Source organism: Lytechinus variegatus, chromosome 12, assembly GCF_018143015.1.
Source record: "Lytechinus variegatus isolate NC3 chromosome 12, Lvar_3.0, whole genome shotgun sequence".
In the NCBI taxonomy this organism is placed as follows: Eukaryota; Metazoa; Echinodermata; class Echinoidea; order Temnopleuroida; family Toxopneustidae; genus Lytechinus; species Lytechinus variegatus.
Window position 1 is genome coordinate 7,696,355 of NC_054751.1, and position 21,198 is coordinate 7,717,552.

At 37.5% G+C, this 21,198-nt stretch overlaps 1 protein-coding gene across 1 annotated transcript; it reads left to right on the forward strand.

Moving 5' to 3' along the window:
- The first annotated feature begins 579 nt into the window (after nucleotides 1-579).
- LOC121424949 lies at nucleotides 580-19,804 on the forward strand. Its single transcript, XM_041620848.1, has 4 exons — nucleotides 580-1,012; nucleotides 1,820-1,918; nucleotides 2,486-2,872; nucleotides 19,601-19,804. Exons 1-4 carry the CDS (start codon nucleotides 709-711, stop codon nucleotides 19,786-19,788), a joined length of 978 nt encoding a protein of 325 aa, XP_041476782.1. The 5' UTR covers nucleotides 580-708; the 3' UTR covers nucleotides 19,789-19,804.
- Nucleotides 19,805-21,198: the final 1,394 nt, after the last annotated feature.

The following is a 21,198-nucleotide window of genomic DNA, read 5'->3' on the forward strand; positions in this document are numbered from 1 at the left end:
TGGTTGTACATATGGGTGTGCTAATAAAGTTGTTTTTCGGTCGTTTGGATTTTCTTTTTTTTCCACTTTTTAGTCAATATAGCTATTTTCAAATTTGCTCCACAGTGTAATCTTAACGTGGGTCCAAGACATGTCAGATGAAAGTTAATCTTTTTGACAAATTAGAATCGAACGCGATTGAAAATACCATTTCCCCGCGCTACTTTAATCACAGTAGCACGTTTACACTTTTATACGACAAAGTTTTCTCTCCTTCATTTCCTGAATATCTGTCTAAACTGATGGCACTGATCTATGTAGACAGCATTTGAGGTTATTTGGTTTTATCGCTCAGTTTCATGTACACACTCTTATAAACACGATTTGGTCAAAACAATGCTTTGGTGAATGTGCGTCCGACCCACAGATTAAAATGGTGCAAACTAACCAGTTTATTAGAATCTAACAGAAATTTGGTTGAGATTAACCATTCGGTCAGATATCAACCAGCCGATTTGTTACATTGACCAATAGAGTGTACTAGCATTGTATTTCTGTCATCAAGGATGAATCTTTCACTAATGAAATTGTTCTATGCTCTTTTCTTTCACGATAGACGTTTCGCCTTTCAAGGGAAGATGAACATAGACAACTCAATATCTCCTTTGCCACGCCCTTCTAAAGGTATTTAGACACGCCCCTCTCATCCCACCGGCCCTCATCATCACCATGGAAACGGATAACAAGATCAGTCCCACCGACTTACAGCTCCGGAACCTCTCCGAGCACATCCCTCCAGAGAAAGCCTTTGGACTAGGCCTTAGTCTTGGTCTCACCAAGACCGATCTATCTGGTATCATCCGGACCAACGATCCCATCGGGAACGCGTTCCGAGTACTGGTCTGCTGGCGGACCAACTTGGACCCGACGTTAATTGGTTGGAGGAATAAAGTCGAAGGGAGACGAACAGAACTGGTGAAGTTGAAGGCTGCCTTGAAAGAGAATGGCCTGCAAATATTCATTTCGTGCATTGGTAATGATCGAAATCTATATATTTTTTCTTTTCCTTTTCTCCCTTTCCCGCCTTTTATTCAATTGAAACCCGTAGGTAAGTATCTCTCCCCAAAGCCACCCTACGAATTAAGCTTTACTAGTCTTGGGCAATTTGAAAATCGTTTGCCCAATTGGTAAAACTGACATAAAACCCTGAATATCTCTTTTCATGTTTACTGCAAACCTATAATGGCGCATGAGATTAACTCGGAAATTAAGAAGATTAAGATCAAGAAAATGAAAAATCGGTGTCATTAGATATTAATCTTATTTTTTTATATAACTGGATGATTCATTGCTCTGTGTTGGCATAATTTGCTGTCGACAGAGATAGTGATATGAATTAAAATCGAGGTATATCAGACAAACAGTACATATTACTCTCCTTCTTCAGACTAGATTGTTTATGCTTTCCCATCAAATCAATTTGATATGAAATAAAAAAAATCATTAATCGCATCGTTAAAAGGTAGTACCCGAATGTAACAAATCGTATTAGATAATTTTTTAATGTGGGAAAGCGTTATAAAAATCCAAATTATTGAATACAAAAATCGATAAAAATAAATAGGTCATTATTCCTTCCCCTTTGTTTTATTTTTCTATATTAGTGAAACAATTCTCAAACATGTCAAAACGTATAGATTATTGAATAAAATGTTTGTTTAAATAATATTTTTCATCTTTAAAAAAATCTGTTTAGTCACAGACCTAAACCACTTCATACTTTTCCAATTACAAACAGATAAAATCGAATTGATTAACATATTTTCATCTACCTTTCCAGATGCTCATGTAACTATTGAAGGTAAAGAGATCAACATGACAACACCCACTGTCAATCTTGCACTACCGAATCCATCTCATGAAGCACACAGAAGACAAGGTTTGTTTCATTTCAGAATAAAATATGCATGGTTCTAAGAAGCGGGGGTGCTGACGCACCCACACTTTTTTCAGGGGTGCTGTGTTTGTTATTTACACGGGCACCACCTCTGGAAATCAGGCTGGCGAAAAAAGAAATAATACAAAAATAATCAAATTGACATTTTACATATTTTGTCCCTATCAAATATTATTGAATTGTTCGCAATTGCAACGGGGATGTTCACACTTTCACCTATCAACTTGTCTTTTTCCTCTAAAAACAAGTGTTTATTTGGATTGGATTCCCCTTTACTTTATTTCAGCAATTCCACTTAAGCTGATGTTATACATGTATATTCCCAAAATCATAAAAAATCACTTTTTGTTATGTCATTCCACTAGGCGTGAGCGATCACAGTATGGTGATCTGCTCATTAGGCATGCTGTAATGCACAAATCTCCATCTGTGTGTCATAAATATTTGATTTCAGAGATGTAGTCCTACCACCCCAAAAGTTCAAATATCTTTACACATGTATTTCGGTTTTGTAGGCTAATGTGTGTTCTCTCACCGCATTTTCCTCAGAAATTGACATCCTTTCTACCGTCGAAAGTGGTGACGATATTTTGACAGAGAAACACCGTTCCCACCTGTACCATCTCATAACGCACCCTGCAGACTCGGAAGAATCCTGGTCAGTCATCCGAGGACTCAAGTCCATCTTTGAACCGTACGCAAGATTGAAGAACATCATGGTGTATCCCTTGCGCTTCACAGTGGACGTTGTGACACTAAAGGATCTGAACTCTCTCTGGAAAGACATAGGTAATGGACAACTAGCCGAAGATTTATTGCCAAAGATTATGACCAAAGGGACCAAAGAGGGCGCTGTCCAAGCTGACCTGAGACCGATGGCCTTGAGGCTGGAGGTAGACAAGGAGTCGTTTGCCACTGGAGTGCAATTTTTCAAAGGTAAACCTTAGAGAGTTAACTCTAAAGCAATTGTTTCCATGTTATTTTCTTTATTTCCATACTGCACCCTTGATACTCATGATTATATTATACTGATGTTAACAAAAAAATTATTATCTTTTATTAGCTTCTCTAAAATGAAGGTAGTGGAGAAAACCAGTTGTTGAATGTAATCATACGAATGTGCACGATTGCAACATCAGCGCGCCAAGGGTTAATGGTCTATTTCGATTGTTGATACAGGAAATGTTAAATATATGAAGATAATGAATTAAATTATTGTAGCGGCACAGCTTTGCAAGACGGCCGGTGGCCGCCCACCGTCTTGCGCTGCCCACGTACAAAAAAAAGACGGGAGTCAAAGAATGACAAGTTCGATGAAGTTAAGTTGTGTATCAGGTTTTATTCTAAATCAAAGTCAAATTACATGCTGGATAATAAATGTCGCATCTCTGGGCTGGACGACCGACGACAGACAAAAATCAAACCGACATGGCCTACGGCGGCAAAACAAATCGGGAACGAAAAACTGCCCCTTGTCAACTAAACACTCCCTTTTTATCCCCTTTTTGGTCAAACACCGCGTGGCGAAAAAAGCCTTTCCCCAAGTCGACCCTATCACTTTTGGTATAATGCGCGAAATTAATCCGCCTATAATGTAAGTATATAAAACGGAACTTAATTATTGTGTACTTCGATTCCAAATTCAAGTTCTTCGGCTTTCCATTATTCTTCCTACTTACGTAACTCTCTTGACCACTCCCCCAACTACTCTCTCAGTCAATTAATCCTCTTTTGCGACTCTTGTCACTTCAGCCACTCTCACTCACAGCTCACTTCCACCAAGGAATTACCAACACTCCTTGCTTCCACACCTGTTCACATTCTCTCTCTCTCTCTCTAATCACTGAAGAATGCAAGCGAGCCGAAGAACATGAATAAGAAGCAAAGTAGTAAAATAACTGAAGTTCCAATGGACTTCTATTAGCCCTGAACGCCTAGCAACCCAGTCAGTTTGCCCTCTTTCACTTCCACATTCCAATCGCTAGCCTGGCCCAGAAAAACTAGCAAACGAAATCAACACCTTTAAGGAATGTAAACGATGGAAGAAGGCGAACGAACTTCTTTACCCAAACAAACAAATCTCTATTTTCCATCCCGCTATAACTCTCCCCTACTGAATCGATCTGTTCCATAAGATCGCAAAAAAAATAAGGAAAAAAAAGATTTGTTGATACTGACGGTCGTCCATCCATGACACTTACAATTTGTCATAAACAATATAAACATTTCAACATCGTTCTATATTTATGCCAAATATTGTTTTTTTCAAAATCTTCCCTTTTTGGCAAATAGATTGCATGTATATACATTGTACCTGTACCTTCTTCAATTAAAAATAGGATTTGGAGAGCTTCCATCAGGGGAATGTCAACGTATAGGCATTGGGAAGTGGATGACCCAAGCTTCCTGCTGCTTCATCGATGACATCACCCCTTCAAAGGTGAACACTCCAGACCCCTGAAAAAATGAATTGAAAGATTAAGTTACAAATTCAACCTCTAAACATCTATTAAACCTTCATTATACCTCTTATGCAAACTAGTTACGTCAAAATACTACAGGTACATAAACATACATGTACAGTAGTAATAATAGCAATGATACATGTGAAATGTAAAATTATCCATATCCGTATCTATATCCACCTTACAAAATGAAAACCAACAGCAGTAAATCTGGTCATCTTATATATATATATAAAAAAAAACTATAAATAACCTTAGTTAACAAGTGCATGTTTCATGTCCAAAATGATACTAAAAAAATCTTTTGCATCAGCATACTTGTATAATGCCCTAGTAAAAGTGTTTATTAATCAATTGAACATTAATCAATGGATGGGTTGTAATTGTAAACCATGAACAATCAACTTCAGGCATTATATATCAACCATGAACATGTATCATAGACAGTAAACAGTAAATATTTTGATATTGGACAGCATGCATGCACATGTTAGACCTCGCTCTGCTATGGTTACAAATAATGACGCTTATTCTGAAAGTTACTATTATTGTGTTATACTTTCAGAATCATTACTTTACAGTGTTTTTTTTTTTTTTTTTGTACAATTCATCCTTCGCTTCCAAACAGATGACATAGTGCACTTCTAGGGTAAACCTCCACATTAAAAATATAACAATTGTTAAAAAAAAACCCTTCTTTCATTTGTTCAGATTTTACACGTCCTTTTACATGGACAAAAAAATAACCCAAACATTTCTTGTTTTCTACCATTTACCAAGACTTTGGGATGATGTCAACACTACCATCAGAGGTGGATATCCCATGCCTCCTCCAGTTCCGTTTGACACCATCCTGCCGTCTGATATGTAGTTTTCCTATAAGGACAAATATAATTACATATTTACAGATTAATTAATATCACAAAATATATTAAATGATCCATGTCGGCAAACCAAACTGGGCCAGTCAATCAATAGAACCAAGCAATCATACATATAACCCATAATCACTGATGTACATCATTTATCCCACAATAATAAAAAACTAATTAAATCCAAAAATGTGTCTGACAAAAACTTACTATTCTACGTAGGTATAGCTCCTTCCCCCTTTCTGTTATGGGGTGCATCCGGCAGGGAAGGGTGCTCCCAAACCCAGAACAGATCCCTATGTATTTGTATTATGTACCATTCTTTCAAAGTTGAGTCCCCTTCTCCAAAACTTCTCAATATTAGTTATTTACCACCTACTTCCAAATTCATGCTCCTTACCCCACTCCCTACTAATCGTTTCACAAAGCTATGTCCAAATAATAAAACTGTCAGTCATAAATAATTGAAGGCGGAGTCCAGCCCAGAGACCCAAGGTAAATTTTTAATTGTTTACTTATTACTTTATTTTTCCAATACAGACTTAGGTAAGTTGTATGGATTAGAATGAATGCCTTTATTTTGTCTTTAAGATCTCATCTGGACGACACTTGTTCCGCCTCTGGTACGCCCACTTGTACGCCCCCATCCGTACTCTGGTTAGACCAGTACTCTCCCCTACTGTTTCTGTAGTTACTCTTTCTGGTACTAAAACATATTCATCCTCAAAATATTTTCTAGAATCCTTGTAGCTAACAATGATTTTCCTTCTCTCATAACCCAAAATCTTCCATATTTTGGTCAACCACATCTAATTCAGAAGGTACTTTCCTTATTAGCCTACGATTCACTATCTTTGGATTACCTCCATTAATAGGTCGGATACGATAAATATCCTTAGTAAGATTTATCCAAGCAATAACATATAATTCATCAAAATAAACATTCTCCAACTTGTGTCTTTTACTAAAAGCACACTTCTTTAAGTAAACAAGAGATCCTATGCCCAGGGGAGGGGGACTTGCAGAGATATTTGCATCAGCTCGGGCCTTATTTCGGGCTGCTAACTTGTCGGTCCTTTCTCTGACAACCTTTTGAGCCCTCTCAACCAACTCGGCTTGTTCTTTAACAAAGTCTTGTCCCCATTCTACATCAGACACACCCAACAAATGATCTAAAGGAATACGCTCTTTCCTACCAAACATAAGAGCAAAAGGGCTGACCCTCGTAGTTTCGTGGGGGGTGGTATTGTACATGTAGACAAGATGAGGCAATAATTCAGGCCATCTACGTCTATCACGCTGATCCAGCGATTTGATTAGGCCAAATAAAGTCCTATTGAATCTTTCAGCCTGAGCATTACCCTCAGGATGATATGGTGTTGTACGAGTCTTACGTATACCATAAAGCCTACATAATTCTTTTATCACCTGACCCTCAAAATTACGTCCCTGATCACTATGAATTCTATTTGGAATTCCATACTTTGTGAACCAGTGCTCTTGTAGAGCTTTAGCTACTGTTGAGGCGTGTTGATTTCTACAAGGGATTGCCTGAGCTAATTTCGTATATACATCTGTAATAACAAGTACATCCTCAAATCCTCCCTTAACCAGGATCTAACTTAACAAAATCAATAGCAATAATTTCCAATGGACTAAATGCCATTAGATGTCTCATTGGGGATCTTACCCGAGGCTGCATCTCCTTTGCCTTAGCACATTTAATAATCTTTTAACATAAAATTCTATATCACGAGCCATGCCAGGCCAATAAACTCTTGACCTAGCTAATTGTTCAGTTTTATTTCTACCTTGATGTCCCCATTCATCATGACATCCAACTAAAATACTCTTACGCAAACACTGTGGGAGTAAAATTTGAAATATATTACCAAATAAAGGATCAAGAACCTTCCTTCCTAATATTCCATCTTTAACAGTAAAATTAGACCATTGATATAACCATTGTTTCAAACTATCCGGTTCTGAAAAACGTGCGGGAAATTCATCCCCCGGTTTCCAGTGCGCACTTCACCGTTCCCACACAAATCTCAGTTCTGGGTCAATTTTCTGCATTTGAATGAGTCGTTCAGGCGAAAAGGAAGGAAACAAATTTAAAAAAGTGGTCCCTAACAAATTTTCCTGGTCAGAAACACCAGACTTCGATTGGATTTCATAAAAGGCTTGCTGCAAAGATTGCACAGTTTGTTTCTTTCCAAAATGTTTTTGAAATAGTTCAATAATACTTTTAGTATCTTATTTCCCCGAAAAACAACTTTTTTACGTGCTGCACCTTCCAAATTTGCTCTGATTATGCCGCACTTTTTTAGTTTCAGAGATTTGGTATTGTTCACAATAAAGATCTATTTCTTCTAACCATTCGGTAAGGGAAATGCCACCTTGTCCAGAAAATCTCTCAAGTCTGGTACTTCTATAACTAGGGGTAAACCTACACCTTTGTAATGCTCCGGTTAAACCGGTTACTAAATCTTCAACTAACTTTTCAGCCATAATTTTTCTATGTATATGTGAATACTACTGAAAGGAGATGCAACCTCAACTACGATAAACCTTCAGTTATAACACTTATAAAATAGCCCTTATAAAAATCGCCAATGGTATTTGAATGGTGCCGAATGGTAGTTGAATGGTGATCTGAATGGTAAATGGTACGCGAATGGTATTTAAGTGGTGTTTCAATGGTAAGTTCTGAATGGTAATTGGTAGTTTATTTAATGGTAAATGGTATACCATATACCCAGTGGTGTCTCAGTGGTATGTGACTAATGATATGATTGGTATGATGAATAGTATACCATACATCCAATGGTGTCTCAGTGGTATACAATGGTGTCTCAGTGGTATTCAATGGTGTCTCAGTGGTATGTGCCTGTAATGGTATGATTGGTATGATGAATAGTATACCATACATCCAATGGTGTCTCAGTGGTATACAATGGTGTCTCAGTGGTATTCAATGGTGTCTCAGTGGTATGTGCTTGTAATGGTATGATTGGTATGATGAATAGTATACCATACATCCAATGGTGTCTCAGTGGTATACAATGGTGTCTCAGTGGTATTCAATGGTGTCTCAGTAGTATGTGCCTGTAATGGTATGATTGGTATGATCAATGGTATACCATACACCAATGGTGTCTCAGTGGTATTCAATTGTGTCTCAGTAGTATATGCCTCTAATTGTATGACTGGTATCATGAATGGTATACCATACACCAATGGTGTCTCAGTGGTATACAATGGTGTCTCAGTGGTATTCAATGGTGTCTCAGTAGTATGTGCCTCTATAACATGTATAATGGTATGATTAGTATGGTGAATGGTATACCATATACCCAAATGGTGTCTCAGTGGTGTCAAATGGTGTCTGATTAGTATGTGCCTCTAATGGTATGACTGCATGGTATACCATATACCCAATGGTGTCTCAATGGTATACAATGGTGTCTCAGTGGTATTCAATTGTGTCTCAATAGTATGTGCCTCTATAATGGTATGATTGGTATCAATGGTATACCATATACCCAATATGGTGTCTTAGTAGTATGTGCCTAGTGGTATATATAATCATGTTGGATAATTGTAAAGCCATAGTGGCTTAGTGGTGTTTGCCTAATGAATGCCATTTGTGTTAATGGTGATGCCCAATTGCATTACCCATTATGTTAAACATAATTCCGAAGATTTAAAGAAAATATATCAAAGATTAAAAGGTATTTAGAGTTAATTAAATATTTGAGCTGTGACTTTTATGCGAGCAGCTTCCCCAAATCAAGTGCAATCGCTCATGATTGTAAACATGGTCTCTTGCATTCTTTTAAATTGTCTTTTTCCTTATTAAGTAAAAGGTCTATATGTGTTTAAATATTATTGATCCAGTGGTTATAATACAATATTATAAATTTGTTATATTTTACAATTGTACATATTACCTTCTAAATTTAAATCTGATGCAATGGGTGCAAAAATAAAATCAATCGGTCAATGAAATCTTTTTTGATAATAATAGAATAAAATTTATTAATTAAAAATCAAAACCCTTAAGGGTTTTGATTTTTAATTAATAAGTTTTATTCTATTTTTATAATCATTTTGCTTGTTTATGGCCGCGTTTTATAAAAAGAACTATATATTGTTCCAAGAAGATATTTGCAATCAATCCCAAAATTCGATCAGATGCAAATACACAGGTGATGATAAACATTAAGTTTATCTAGAACATAACAATTTGGATTTTTTTATGGATCAGTTGCAAGTTTGCAATGAAAAGTATGACTCTCATGATTTTGGAGTCTGAAATTGATTTGCGTTCGATTGCTTCGATTGCAAGTTTCTTGCAATGCCCCATATTTTTCTCAAAATGAATTCACTGTTGGTTGTCTTGGTCCCCCAACCTCTATCAAATTCCCATCCGCAAACCCTGATTTGGTCTGTCTGCAACGTCAAAAGCCCCCTCTGAAACCATTTGTACGCTATTATAGCTGCTTCCAATCATGAATTATTTCTCTCTTTTTTTTACAAATGATATTTTCAAAATTCTAATTCTATTTTTTAGGCCCTTATTATTCTTTCCCACTTGTGGACAGCGTTTATAAAGAGGAGAGATATTCTATAGGCCGGTCATTACTTGATTGAAATGATTTATCCACATGGTCTTGCTCCCTCACCCCTATCAAAATTCCCTGCCGCCATACAATGTAACAGAAAAGAAATCTACTGAATGAAATCTCAATTTCAATCATTAAAAAAGCAAATTAAAAGGGAAGAGGAGTGAGTAAAAAAATATATATTAAGGGGAAAAAACAAGAAAAGAAAAAAGGCAATGAAGAAAAGAAAGATTAACAGAAAAGAAAAAAAGACAACGAAAATAAAAAAGAAAATAAGAGAGAGAACAGGAAAAAAAAGTGAAGGGATCGAAAACTTTTTTCATAGATTCCAAGATCCAAGGAAAACAGTGGCACTCACGCCATCATGGTTTCCAACCCAGAACCAATCGAGAGGAAAAAGAAGACACCCCTGATTTGGTTTTAATTCACCCCCCCCCCCCCCGGCCCCCCCCCCCATGCGTTGGCAAGCGCAGCAGGGCCGCTTGGCTGCTTGCTATAGCTAGCTCTATCGCACGCACGCGCGCGCGCACGTCTAACCGCCAATTGCAAGATTTGAAAAAGAAAACTCCGTCTACCGGGACCGTCGTTTTGCTGTTGATAAGTCCGTCGATAATTCATCAAAAACTAAAGGAACACGGTTCAGATTCGGACAGCGACTTCAAAGTCATTTGTAGAAGGCTAAACAGTAAGTTCTATAACAATTATCTTTGATTTGTTTCTCAAATTGTCTCAAAATGTTAGATGTCGGTCGACTCGGGGTACTGCCACGACCACTGCACTGCCACCGCCATTGCCCCGTTGGCGCTGGCCGCTGCTCTACTGGCCGGGACGTGGCTATGACGATAGGGAGTGCTTATGCTTTGTGTTGGCTGAGTTTAGCTCGGCGAGCATTGAATAGATTAGTAATTCGCTCGTATTGCCTGATGTTTATTGTCAATGTTTTACAAAAACATCTCTGAATACGTTGAATTCATGAATGAATGATTTGTTAATGCTAATGTCAAGACTGTCAAAGCGTTAATTGTGAAACACTGCACAACGTAATTAATTCACTGAAATTGAAAACTTGCCAACAAATATTGTTTTGGAATTAGGCCTATAATTTGTTGTTGTTGATAGATGTTGGTAAATGAGATAAAATGGAGGTGAAACATGGTAGGGGTCCTAAAGTTTGAAAAATGATAAAGACTACGCAGCCCCTATAATTATAAAGTTACACTGTACACACACCACTCATGCGTGTGTGGAACTGTGACTGGACAGAGTGACAAACGATTCCTATTCAATTTTTCTACAGAGGCTGCAATGATTATGCAGAGAAAAGTGGCGCTAATGCAGTTTTGCACCGGCCGATTACCAGCATACCTCATCACCAAAATTTGTTCCCAAATGTCATGACAGGTCTCTCAGTCACATTTCGATGTTAATACCACCGCTTTTCAAAATATCGGGAACGGCTGTATTTAGTCTTCGATCTCGACGCGTTGATCTAATCCGTAGAAATCACTTCGCGGTTTGCTTGGATTCGCTGTAATGTTTATTGGGACTGAAGTTAGCAAACAAATCATGCTAACATGTGACGAACAAACAGCCAGCATGCCGCATGCTAATCTTTTGGTCACATAACTTCGGTCCATATCAACATGACGGCAAATCCAAGCGATCCGCAATATTTTGAAAAGTGGTGGCATATTGTGTATTGACCTCAAAATGTGTGTAGACAAATAAGAAAATTTCTGGTGGGGAGTTTTGCTCGAAGTTGGCTGGTGTGAAACTTGTGAAGCATTAATGCGGGAGGGTATTATTAGATCTTTTCATGGGACTAGGCATATCAATTTTTAAAGTAAATTTTATCCTTTTTTAAAGTTTGTCCTGTGATCACAATTTATCTGTTTTTATTTATTTACTGATCAAAATTTGCCTAAAACAATGTCTGGAATTCATCCACTGGCATATGATTGTCCATGAACGGATCCATGATTTCTCAAAGGGGGTAGTGGGGCAGATTTTCCCAAGGAAATTTTAAATAACAAGCAAACCAAAAAAGAGATCCTCACTCTTGTATGAGACAATATTTTCAATATAAATATTTGCTGTAACTTTCGAAGGGGGGGGGACACTTGTGTAAGAAAGCCACATTTTTATCTTGCTCTCAAGGTGGGGGCACAGGGGTCCATTGCAGAAAGAGTTGCGTTTAAACGCAGGTCAAAAAATCAATCGCAAGTCCCAAATGCGCGCTGTTGATTGGTTGAAAATCAAGTTGTGTATGATATTTAGAGTTGCGATTTATTGCAACTCTAAATATACAACGGACCCTGGGTCAAATGTGCCTACTTGGATCCGCTTCTGCGATTGCCAATACCAGGGATATGGAATTTATGTCGATTACCCTCCTTTTGAAAATTGCTGCTCTGGAAATTTGATTTCAGATGACATAGCTATTACTAGTATAAAGCATGCACAGTTATAATACAGCCTTGTCTGAACTAAGCTGGACAATATCACATTTCCTTATTGTTTTCCTGAATTCTGGGCTGGTAATCAGAGATCCATGAAAAATATCTCTAAGTAAGATCATTCTTTTTCTATTACTATTCTATTTTTGTTTGTATCTGCACATACATGCAGATTTTACAACACTTAAATTGATTTTATTTCATTTTCAAAGTTTGGACGACGGATACACTGTTGGATAAGGTAGATGGTCCAGCCTTATATGGGATTGGGAATGACACGACGGGTGTTGAACACAGAAAACGTGCCGTGTACAAGAAAAAAATGGAGTTTATGAAAGGTATGTGTGTAAGAATTTTCTTCAGTAGGAAAAATTGCGAAGCTTCATGAGATAAAACAGATTGTATTCCTGCAGTGGCATAGAGCTCTGAAAAAAAAATCAGTATGTTGGCTGAGGAGGAGGGGTGGACACTTTGTCCTCAGGTATTCATTTGTTGTGGTATTTGTCATCATTGGGGCATCCCATTAGATAATAGGTTATTTTCTTCCCATCTATGGTTAAACATGAATTTATTTATCATATTTTACAAAATGTTTTGTTGATATTTGTTAATTGGTACCATTCAATTGAATGGTAGTGTATACTGCAAATTTCTCGATATTTAAAAAAATATATGAACTTCTAAAGAAAGCTCACACACACGAGAAGCATTGATGTTTTGAACCCTTAGCTAATATACTGTCCTTTGCATTGTTTTCATCCAATATTTCTTATTACAGCCTTCAAGGAATTAATCCTGCCAGGTACCCATTCACTTCACCTGGGTCTGGTGCAGCACAGTGTGGATAAATTTCGGGCTGAAGGAAAACACACCATGGCTAGGACTCAAATTCATGACCCTCTGTTTGTAAGGTGAGAGTCAGAACCACACGACCACGACGTACCCAAGCTGATGTCATATCCCCAATTGTTCTTTTGTATTTTATTACAAGAAGTCATGCTTATTTACACTTTGTCCTCCGAGAACTATAAAAAATGGAGTGAAAATTTATTTCAAAGACATGTCCACCCTAACAAAAAGTTGATTTGATTAAAAAGAGAAAAATCAAACATAAAAATTGGATGAAAAATAAGAAAGGTATGACATTTTTAAGTTTCACTCAATTTCACTTAATAGTTATATGCACATCCTGGTCGGTATGCAAATGAGGGAACTGATGACATCACTCACTCATTCACTTTTCTTTTGTTTTTTTAAATATGAAATATAATTTTCTCCCCATTGACCTATGAAATAAAGTTTTATTTCTCACTGAACATGTGGAGTTACCATTGCTTAACATTATTTGGTTCAGTCCAGTTGGTCCTTATTGTCAAATCTGTAAAAATTGAAATATTGTAGAATTCAAACAATGAAAAACAAAACAAAAAGTGAGGGACATCATCGATTCTCTCATATGCATGTGGGTAAATTGTGCATATAATTATTTTGTGAAATATAAGCGAAATTTCAAAATGTCATAACTTTCTTATTTTGCATCCGATTTTGATGAAATATTTTGCATGATGCTTGCCTGATTTTTCTCTGTTGATTCAAAACAACCTTTTCTGTGGTGGACTTGACCTTTAATGTGAAGATATGCATTGCTGGAAATAATGATATGATACTTGGGACATATCATACACACATGTATGAAAATATGAAATAATTATGATTTCATTTCATACAATAAGCCTAGCAAATATTCCTGACGATGTGTACGTTAGGTTAATTTTTTACCAAAATATTGTTAAAATTTCAAATTCAATAACTTTGTTATTATTAGATGCTAACGAAATTTCAGCATGATACTTTTCTGATTCATTCTCTCCCTACCAAAATCTCCCTTTTCTATGCTTTCTTTCTATGGTCCCCTTCATTCTCCTTATAACTATTTTATGTGTAAATTGTAACCGGTCGTCCAACCCATTTGATTGAAGGGCTAGAGGTACTCGAGACTGAAAGTTATATGATATAATTCAAAGTGTACATCAGACAAACAAAAAGCACTGAAAATTTCATCAAAATTTGTTTGACGAATTAAAGTTGTTATTTTTTGGTAAAACTGTTCTCTTCAAGTCCTCATGAATATACAAAATCACAATTTATATATTTTTTGTATTATATGAATTCAAATTTTGTCCAAGCTAGGTTGTAAAAAATTACAATTGACTACTGATTCTGTGTAAGACAATCATATTATTTCTCACACATAGTTGAGTTATTCATCTGATTCAGCACAGCAAAAATAGACAGAAAAGAAATAAGTGGGTATCTTGTATATATTATTTTCTATATATTTTGCAAAAAGAGGTCTCTATTTTTTCTGTTTTTTAGTGTTCCAAATTGAATAATTTTCTTTTCCCTATTTTTATTATATTTTCTTTCTATGTGTGATATATTATTTATTTCTTAATGTATCTTTATTGTATTTATGATAAACTTTTGGCGTGTTTCTACAGTAAATCATTAAAAACAGTTTATCTTTTCCGGACTTGAATATTCTTATCGCTCTTAAACCAACCTGTTTCTACAGACCGAATAATCTGATTAACTTGCATTTCGCTTCGCAAATACGGCAGAAATCGGAAAATTCAACCTATAACATCAACATTGCATTTCGGTATGTCTCGTTAGGAAAATTTTCAAAATTCATGGTAGATCTCACTCATTGTAGCAGGGATACGTGTTTCGCGATCAGCTGGCGAGATTAAACAGGCCAGAATATATGTATACTGTGAGATCGCACTTCTGGGTTCAAGCACTTAAGCCAGACATGCATGCTATTTTGCCCCATGTTTTACAGAAAAGTTAAACGGATTAACATGGCAATAACCACCTCTCAAAGATGGTTATGAGAAACCGTATTTTGCGTGATGCAATTTATCAATTAACCGCATCGCTTATGTTTCTACAGGAAACTTATACAGGATTCTGGATACTTAGGCGGGTAATACTTTTTAACAATTCTTTGTAGAAACACGCCATTGATATATCTTTTTAGGTGAAAAGAAAAAAAGAGAACAATTTGGGGGTACTATTTTGCCCCCTTTTGGGGACATTTCATTTCTTCTAGGTGTGGTACCCTTTATTCATTTGGCCATGTGAAGGCTATCGCACATTTTGAGTTTAATCTTCGAAATTTGGCGTTCATTAGTTTGTTGTCCAAATTCTGTCTTACATGTAAATTTGTTTATAGGAAGATTAACATAATATCTATGTGGAGTGCAATCATTGATCTCTTGTAGTGTTGCGTAGTCACATGTATTCATAATATGGTGCTTTTATGCCATACCTGTCAATACTCTTTTGTACTTGAACTTATTAGTAAAAAAATGTTTATTAATGTTGTTGAAAGCAATTACACACAACAGATTTAACATCAAGTATCAGGTTTGTATGCAGAACAGTGGTTTTTCCAAGTACTCAATCAATGTAAAAAGCAATAAGAGAGAACAGGTTTATTCTTGGAAATGTTAGTCTTCATTTGTTGTGTTTTTCAATCAAACTCGATCTGTCTTGATACATGTTTATTTTTTTCATAACAAGATTGACAGAGATATCAAGGAGTAGCTAAGTCATATATATTAATAACTTATGTGCTTTAATTGTAAAGTCTATACTTGTGAATACTCTGTGCCATTTATGCTGTACTTAAACTTCTTATAGTAAAAACATTTTAATGACGTTCTTGAAATAACTGCTTTCATTTTTTTTCTTGTGTATACTTATTCCATTATTAAGCCTACCATTAACCCCAGAGATATGCTGTTCACCATTGGTCTACCATTCACTGTACTTTATTGGCTTACTATACATTGCACATCTTTGTTCTACTGTCTACCATTGGTCTACCATTGAATGTACACTTGTGGTCTGTAGTGTATGACCAATGGTGTTATTTGAATGGTTGACTAATAGTATAGAGTGTATGGTATGACAGTATTGTATGGTAAATGGTAGGTCAATGGTGTACAGTGTATGGTAAGCCAATGGTGTATGGTGTATGGTAAGCCTACGGTGTACGGTGAATAGTAGTTCAATGGTGTATGGTAGGCCAATGGTGTACTGTAAATGGTAGGTCAATGGTGTACGGTGTATGGTAGAATGGTGTAAAGTGAATGGTCAATCAATGGTGAACGGTGTACGGCGAATGGTAGTTGAATGGTGAGCGATGAATGGTTCACGAATGGTGTACGTTGAATGGTACGCGAATGGTGTACGGTGAATGATACGCGAATGGTGTACAGTGAATGGTGTACGATGAATGGTACGCGGATGGTGAATGGTACATGGTGTATGGTCAATGGTAGGCGAATGGTGTAAGGCAATTGGTAGGCCAATGGTGTCCAGTGAATGGTGGCTGAATGGTAAATGGTAGGCCAGTGAATGGTGGCTGAATGGTGAATGGTGGTCAATGGTAAACCTGTCTATAGTGGCCATATGGTAGATCAATGGTGAATGGTGTTTGATCAATGGTATATGAATGGTAAATGGTGCTCATGAATATGGTAATAGTAACGTCCCAATTATTTAAATTAGTTTGAATGGTATACCATTGAGGCTTGAATGGTATACCATTGGTGTATGGTGGGTGCTGTGCGAATGGTATTCCAATGGTATATCAATGGTGTATGATGAATGGTAGTCAATGGTATACCATTCAATTTTTTTTATAAGGGAGTCTACTATCTAACTCTGGGAGAGAAAGGTAACCAATCGAACCAGACGCAGAACCTAGGAAAAAAGGCATTTAGTTAAAATTGTGAAATGTGTAAGTCCAGATCACAATAAACATTGGGGGTCTGACATAAAGGTAAGCACAAAAGACTGCAAATTCTATATAGATTTTCTGAAGATGTATTTTCACGTGTTGCCAAAGAACACTATCAAAATCTAGATTTTTACTATTATTCTGTCTAGTGGTGTATTTGCAGAATTTATTTGTGCTATCCCCTTCAGATCCCAATGCACACTAATGCAAAACAGACATAATAACAAACTGCATAGCTACACACATATCTTAACACATCGTCATGTTGAGAACGAGTTCATATCTTTTCAGATACATTTCAAGCATATCTTATAGTTTGTAATATGAGAGTCTACATTAAATGTGAATGACTGTTCTGGAAAAATCTTACAAGGGCTTCACTACATACCAGCGACTCCTGCTGCTTCACTCGCCAAGGCTATCGGCTTCCAAACGACAGTGCCAGCTTCCACCGTCGAAGATATCGAAGACAGGGTCTACCACACCACGTCGATGACGAAGATGAAGGGCCGTGTCGAAGCGTTGGTTGGAAGAACGATGTCTCGGAGCTCCTCGATAGCGTCCAACTCCCCGAGCCGGACTAGCGCCTGCGGCCTTCAGTACCTAACCTCAATCCATCCTCATGAGACGACCAAAGGAAAAGCAATCGCCCTGCTGAGTTCCTTTACAGCCCCTTCCAAGACGATTCTCGCGCAGTTAAACGACTCCTCTCACCGCAGTGTAATGTGAAATCACCAGACTTCGTCGGTACCAACTAATCCGGAGGGTTTTAGTGGAAACCAGCTATGCTACCCCGTCAGGTCTATTTGCAGTGGTTTTCACAGGTCCCTCGACTCCTCGCTACAATGCAGCCACGCGTGAGTCCCAGGACGAAGGGTTCTTTCTCCTGAGCTCAACGGCACATGTAAGGTCCCAACGTCGAAAACCCGGGCGATGTGGGGGCTCAATCCAACCCCTGCAACTGAATTTCTCTCTCCAACGTTAAAGTTAAAATAATATCAATTCACATCCTCGAACAAAAAAATAAGCCGGAACCGGTGACATGAAGTGAAGCTCTCCTTGTTGAATTTATATCAATGTCCGATAAACATTGTGTTTATGCGTAAAACCAGACTGAAGGACTAAAACGTTCCCCGAACATGCTGAAAATGACGGTCCACCCCATCCGTACTACCAATTTTGTAGCGGCACAGCTTTGCAAGACGGCCGGTGGCCGCCCACCGTCTTGCGCTGCCCACGTACAAAAAAAAGACGGGAGTCAAAGAATGACAAGTTCGATGAAGTTAAGTTGTGTATCAGGTTTTATTCTAAATCAAAGTCAAATTACATGCTGGATAATAATAAATGTCGCATCTCTGGGCTGGACGACCGACGACAGACAAAAATCAAACCGACATGGCCTACGGCGGCAAAACAAATCGGGAACGAAAAACTGCCCCTTGTCAACTAAACACCCCCTTTTTATCCCCTTTTTGGTCAAACACCGCGTGGCGAAAAAAGCCTTTCCCCAAGTCGACCCTATCACTTTTGGTATAATGCGCGAAATTAATCCGCCTATAATGTAAGTATATAAAACGGAACTTAATTATTGTGTACTTCGATTCCAAATTCAAGTTCTTCGGCTTTCCATTATTCTTTCTACTTACGTAACTCTCTTGACCACTCCCCCAACTACTCTCTCAGTCAATTAATCCTCTTTTGCGACTCTTGTCACTTCAGCCACTCTCACTCACAGCTCACTTCCACCAAGGAATTACCAACACTCCTTGCTTCCACACCTGTTCACATTCTCTCTCTCTCTCTCTAATCACTGAAGAATGCAAGCGAGCCGAAGAACATGAATAAGAAGCAAAGTAGTAAAATAACTGAAGTTCCAATGGACTTCTATTAGCCCTGAACGCCTAGCAACCCAGTCAGTTTGCCCTCTTTCACTTCCACATTCCAATCGCTAGCCTGGCCCAGAAAAACTAGCAAACGAAATCAACACCTTTAAGGAATGTAAACGATGGAAGAAGGCGAACGAACTTCTTTACCCAAACAAACAAATCTCTATTTTCCATCCCGCTATATTATTTTTTTCCCAGGTTTTTTCTCTGAATTCTAATTCGGAGAAATTGGAAGTCTAATAAATCGATAAATGTGTAGAATCATTTTTCAGATTATAGTCAAGCGATGTTATACGATGGTAACTACAATGAGTTTGTCCCCCTTCTCACTTATTAAGCAATCCGATCTAACAGTCACGACAGTGGGGAATGCCTCTCTCCATCCCCCCCCCCTCTCTCTCTCCTTCTCTAATGCTCTCTCTCCCTAGCTCTCCCTCCATAACCTTCCCATCCCTCCCCAAACCCTGCATCTTTCTCTTCCTTTTCTATTATCATGATCAAATGTATCTCTCTCTTATATGTTCGATCATTCCAACCATTACAGATCTCGACCCCACATTGTCCTCTCAAGACGACGGTGATCACGGGACCTCGCAGACCTCGACTGAGGAAGACGGCTTCAATGTATGGACCGCTCGGAGACCAAAGACGGATGTCGAGATGCAAGACAGCCAAGAAAGAGGGGCCAAGCTTGTCTGGAGGAATGTCTCCCAACACAACTTTGGATTCTGAAGAAAAGACTTCACTTCATGTTATTCCGGCGTTAAATCTTCAGTGCTAATTCAACACCCATGAGTGTCATGACAAAACTGTTGGTGTTATAATGTTCAAACTCTTTTGTGTTACCTTCTAACTCATCGGTGTAATTTTAAACCACAGGGTGTGGTCCTCGTGGACACCAACTGGTGCTGGTTTTTACACCTCAGTTTTCTATGTTTTTTTTTATTCAAGACATGCAAGATGTTAAACATGATTGTATTCCATGCGGAAAACTTCTCGGCATTTCCAATACAACATTTTAAGTTACTTTACCTTAATTGTTGCTTAACATAAATCTTTGTGCTAAAACTAAAGCGGGAAAAAGTGGAAATAGTCACGAGCAAATAGTGAAGTTTGTTATATAATTGTGTTTTATCACAGAGCACATTGCGTAGAGCTTTAACGACAAGAACGTTATATATATTTGTTACACATAAGAGCATTATTGACTTGTCCGACTCATAGACACTGGTTTGGGAATAGCTTTGGTGTATGAACATAATGAAGGTGAAACCTATTAATAAAACCCATCAAATGTTCCAAATTATCAAAGCGCAGTAGAGTATATGCACATAGTAGCTGCGCTATATAAATGGACCTATTATTATTATTATTGTGTGCTCTATTAAATTCAATTTCTCTTTGTGTCAATGCTGGCGGGTCGATTCTCAAACCAACATTTTGCTTTTCATGAAGACCTATAACCCATGTTTGTCACTTTCCACCCAGGTATATTATGGGTTATGCCAGCGTCCAAGACTAATCATGCTGATTGCAGAACAGCATTAATCACGAAGAAGTCTGAATGGAGAAGACGGGTTACTAGTATACAAGATGGTTTAACCTTGCTTTTATATTAATATCGAACAAAATAACTCAATCCTGTATTTACAATGAGAGCTTCCAATCCTCTCTTTTATTATTATGGTGCATACTAATAAAATTCTTCATATGTATTCACCATTTGTCAATGTTTACTTATGAGGGAGAACGATGATTTCATTTTGGTCAAAGCAAATTGTTTCCAGGTTATTGTTCTTATATACGTGTATGTACAGTGAAAACACTGTTTAAACTTTTGTACAATCTTATTTACTATATGAACTTTACAGACATGACAGAAGTTGATTAACAATGTAAACAACCATGCTTTTTCATTGAAATTTAGATATTAGATTTCAAACATGGTTGTTGGAGGTGATATGCACTTGTTTAATCCATTTAAACAATTGATGTAAGGTTCCTACGGTAAACGGCGTTGTTTAACAATATTAAATCAAAACAATGCTCACCTACACCAATGAAACCGATGCCTGAACGGTCAAAACTATTACGCTATTTCGAATAGCATATCATCGGCCGATCTGTAGTCTTCGGTGTGAC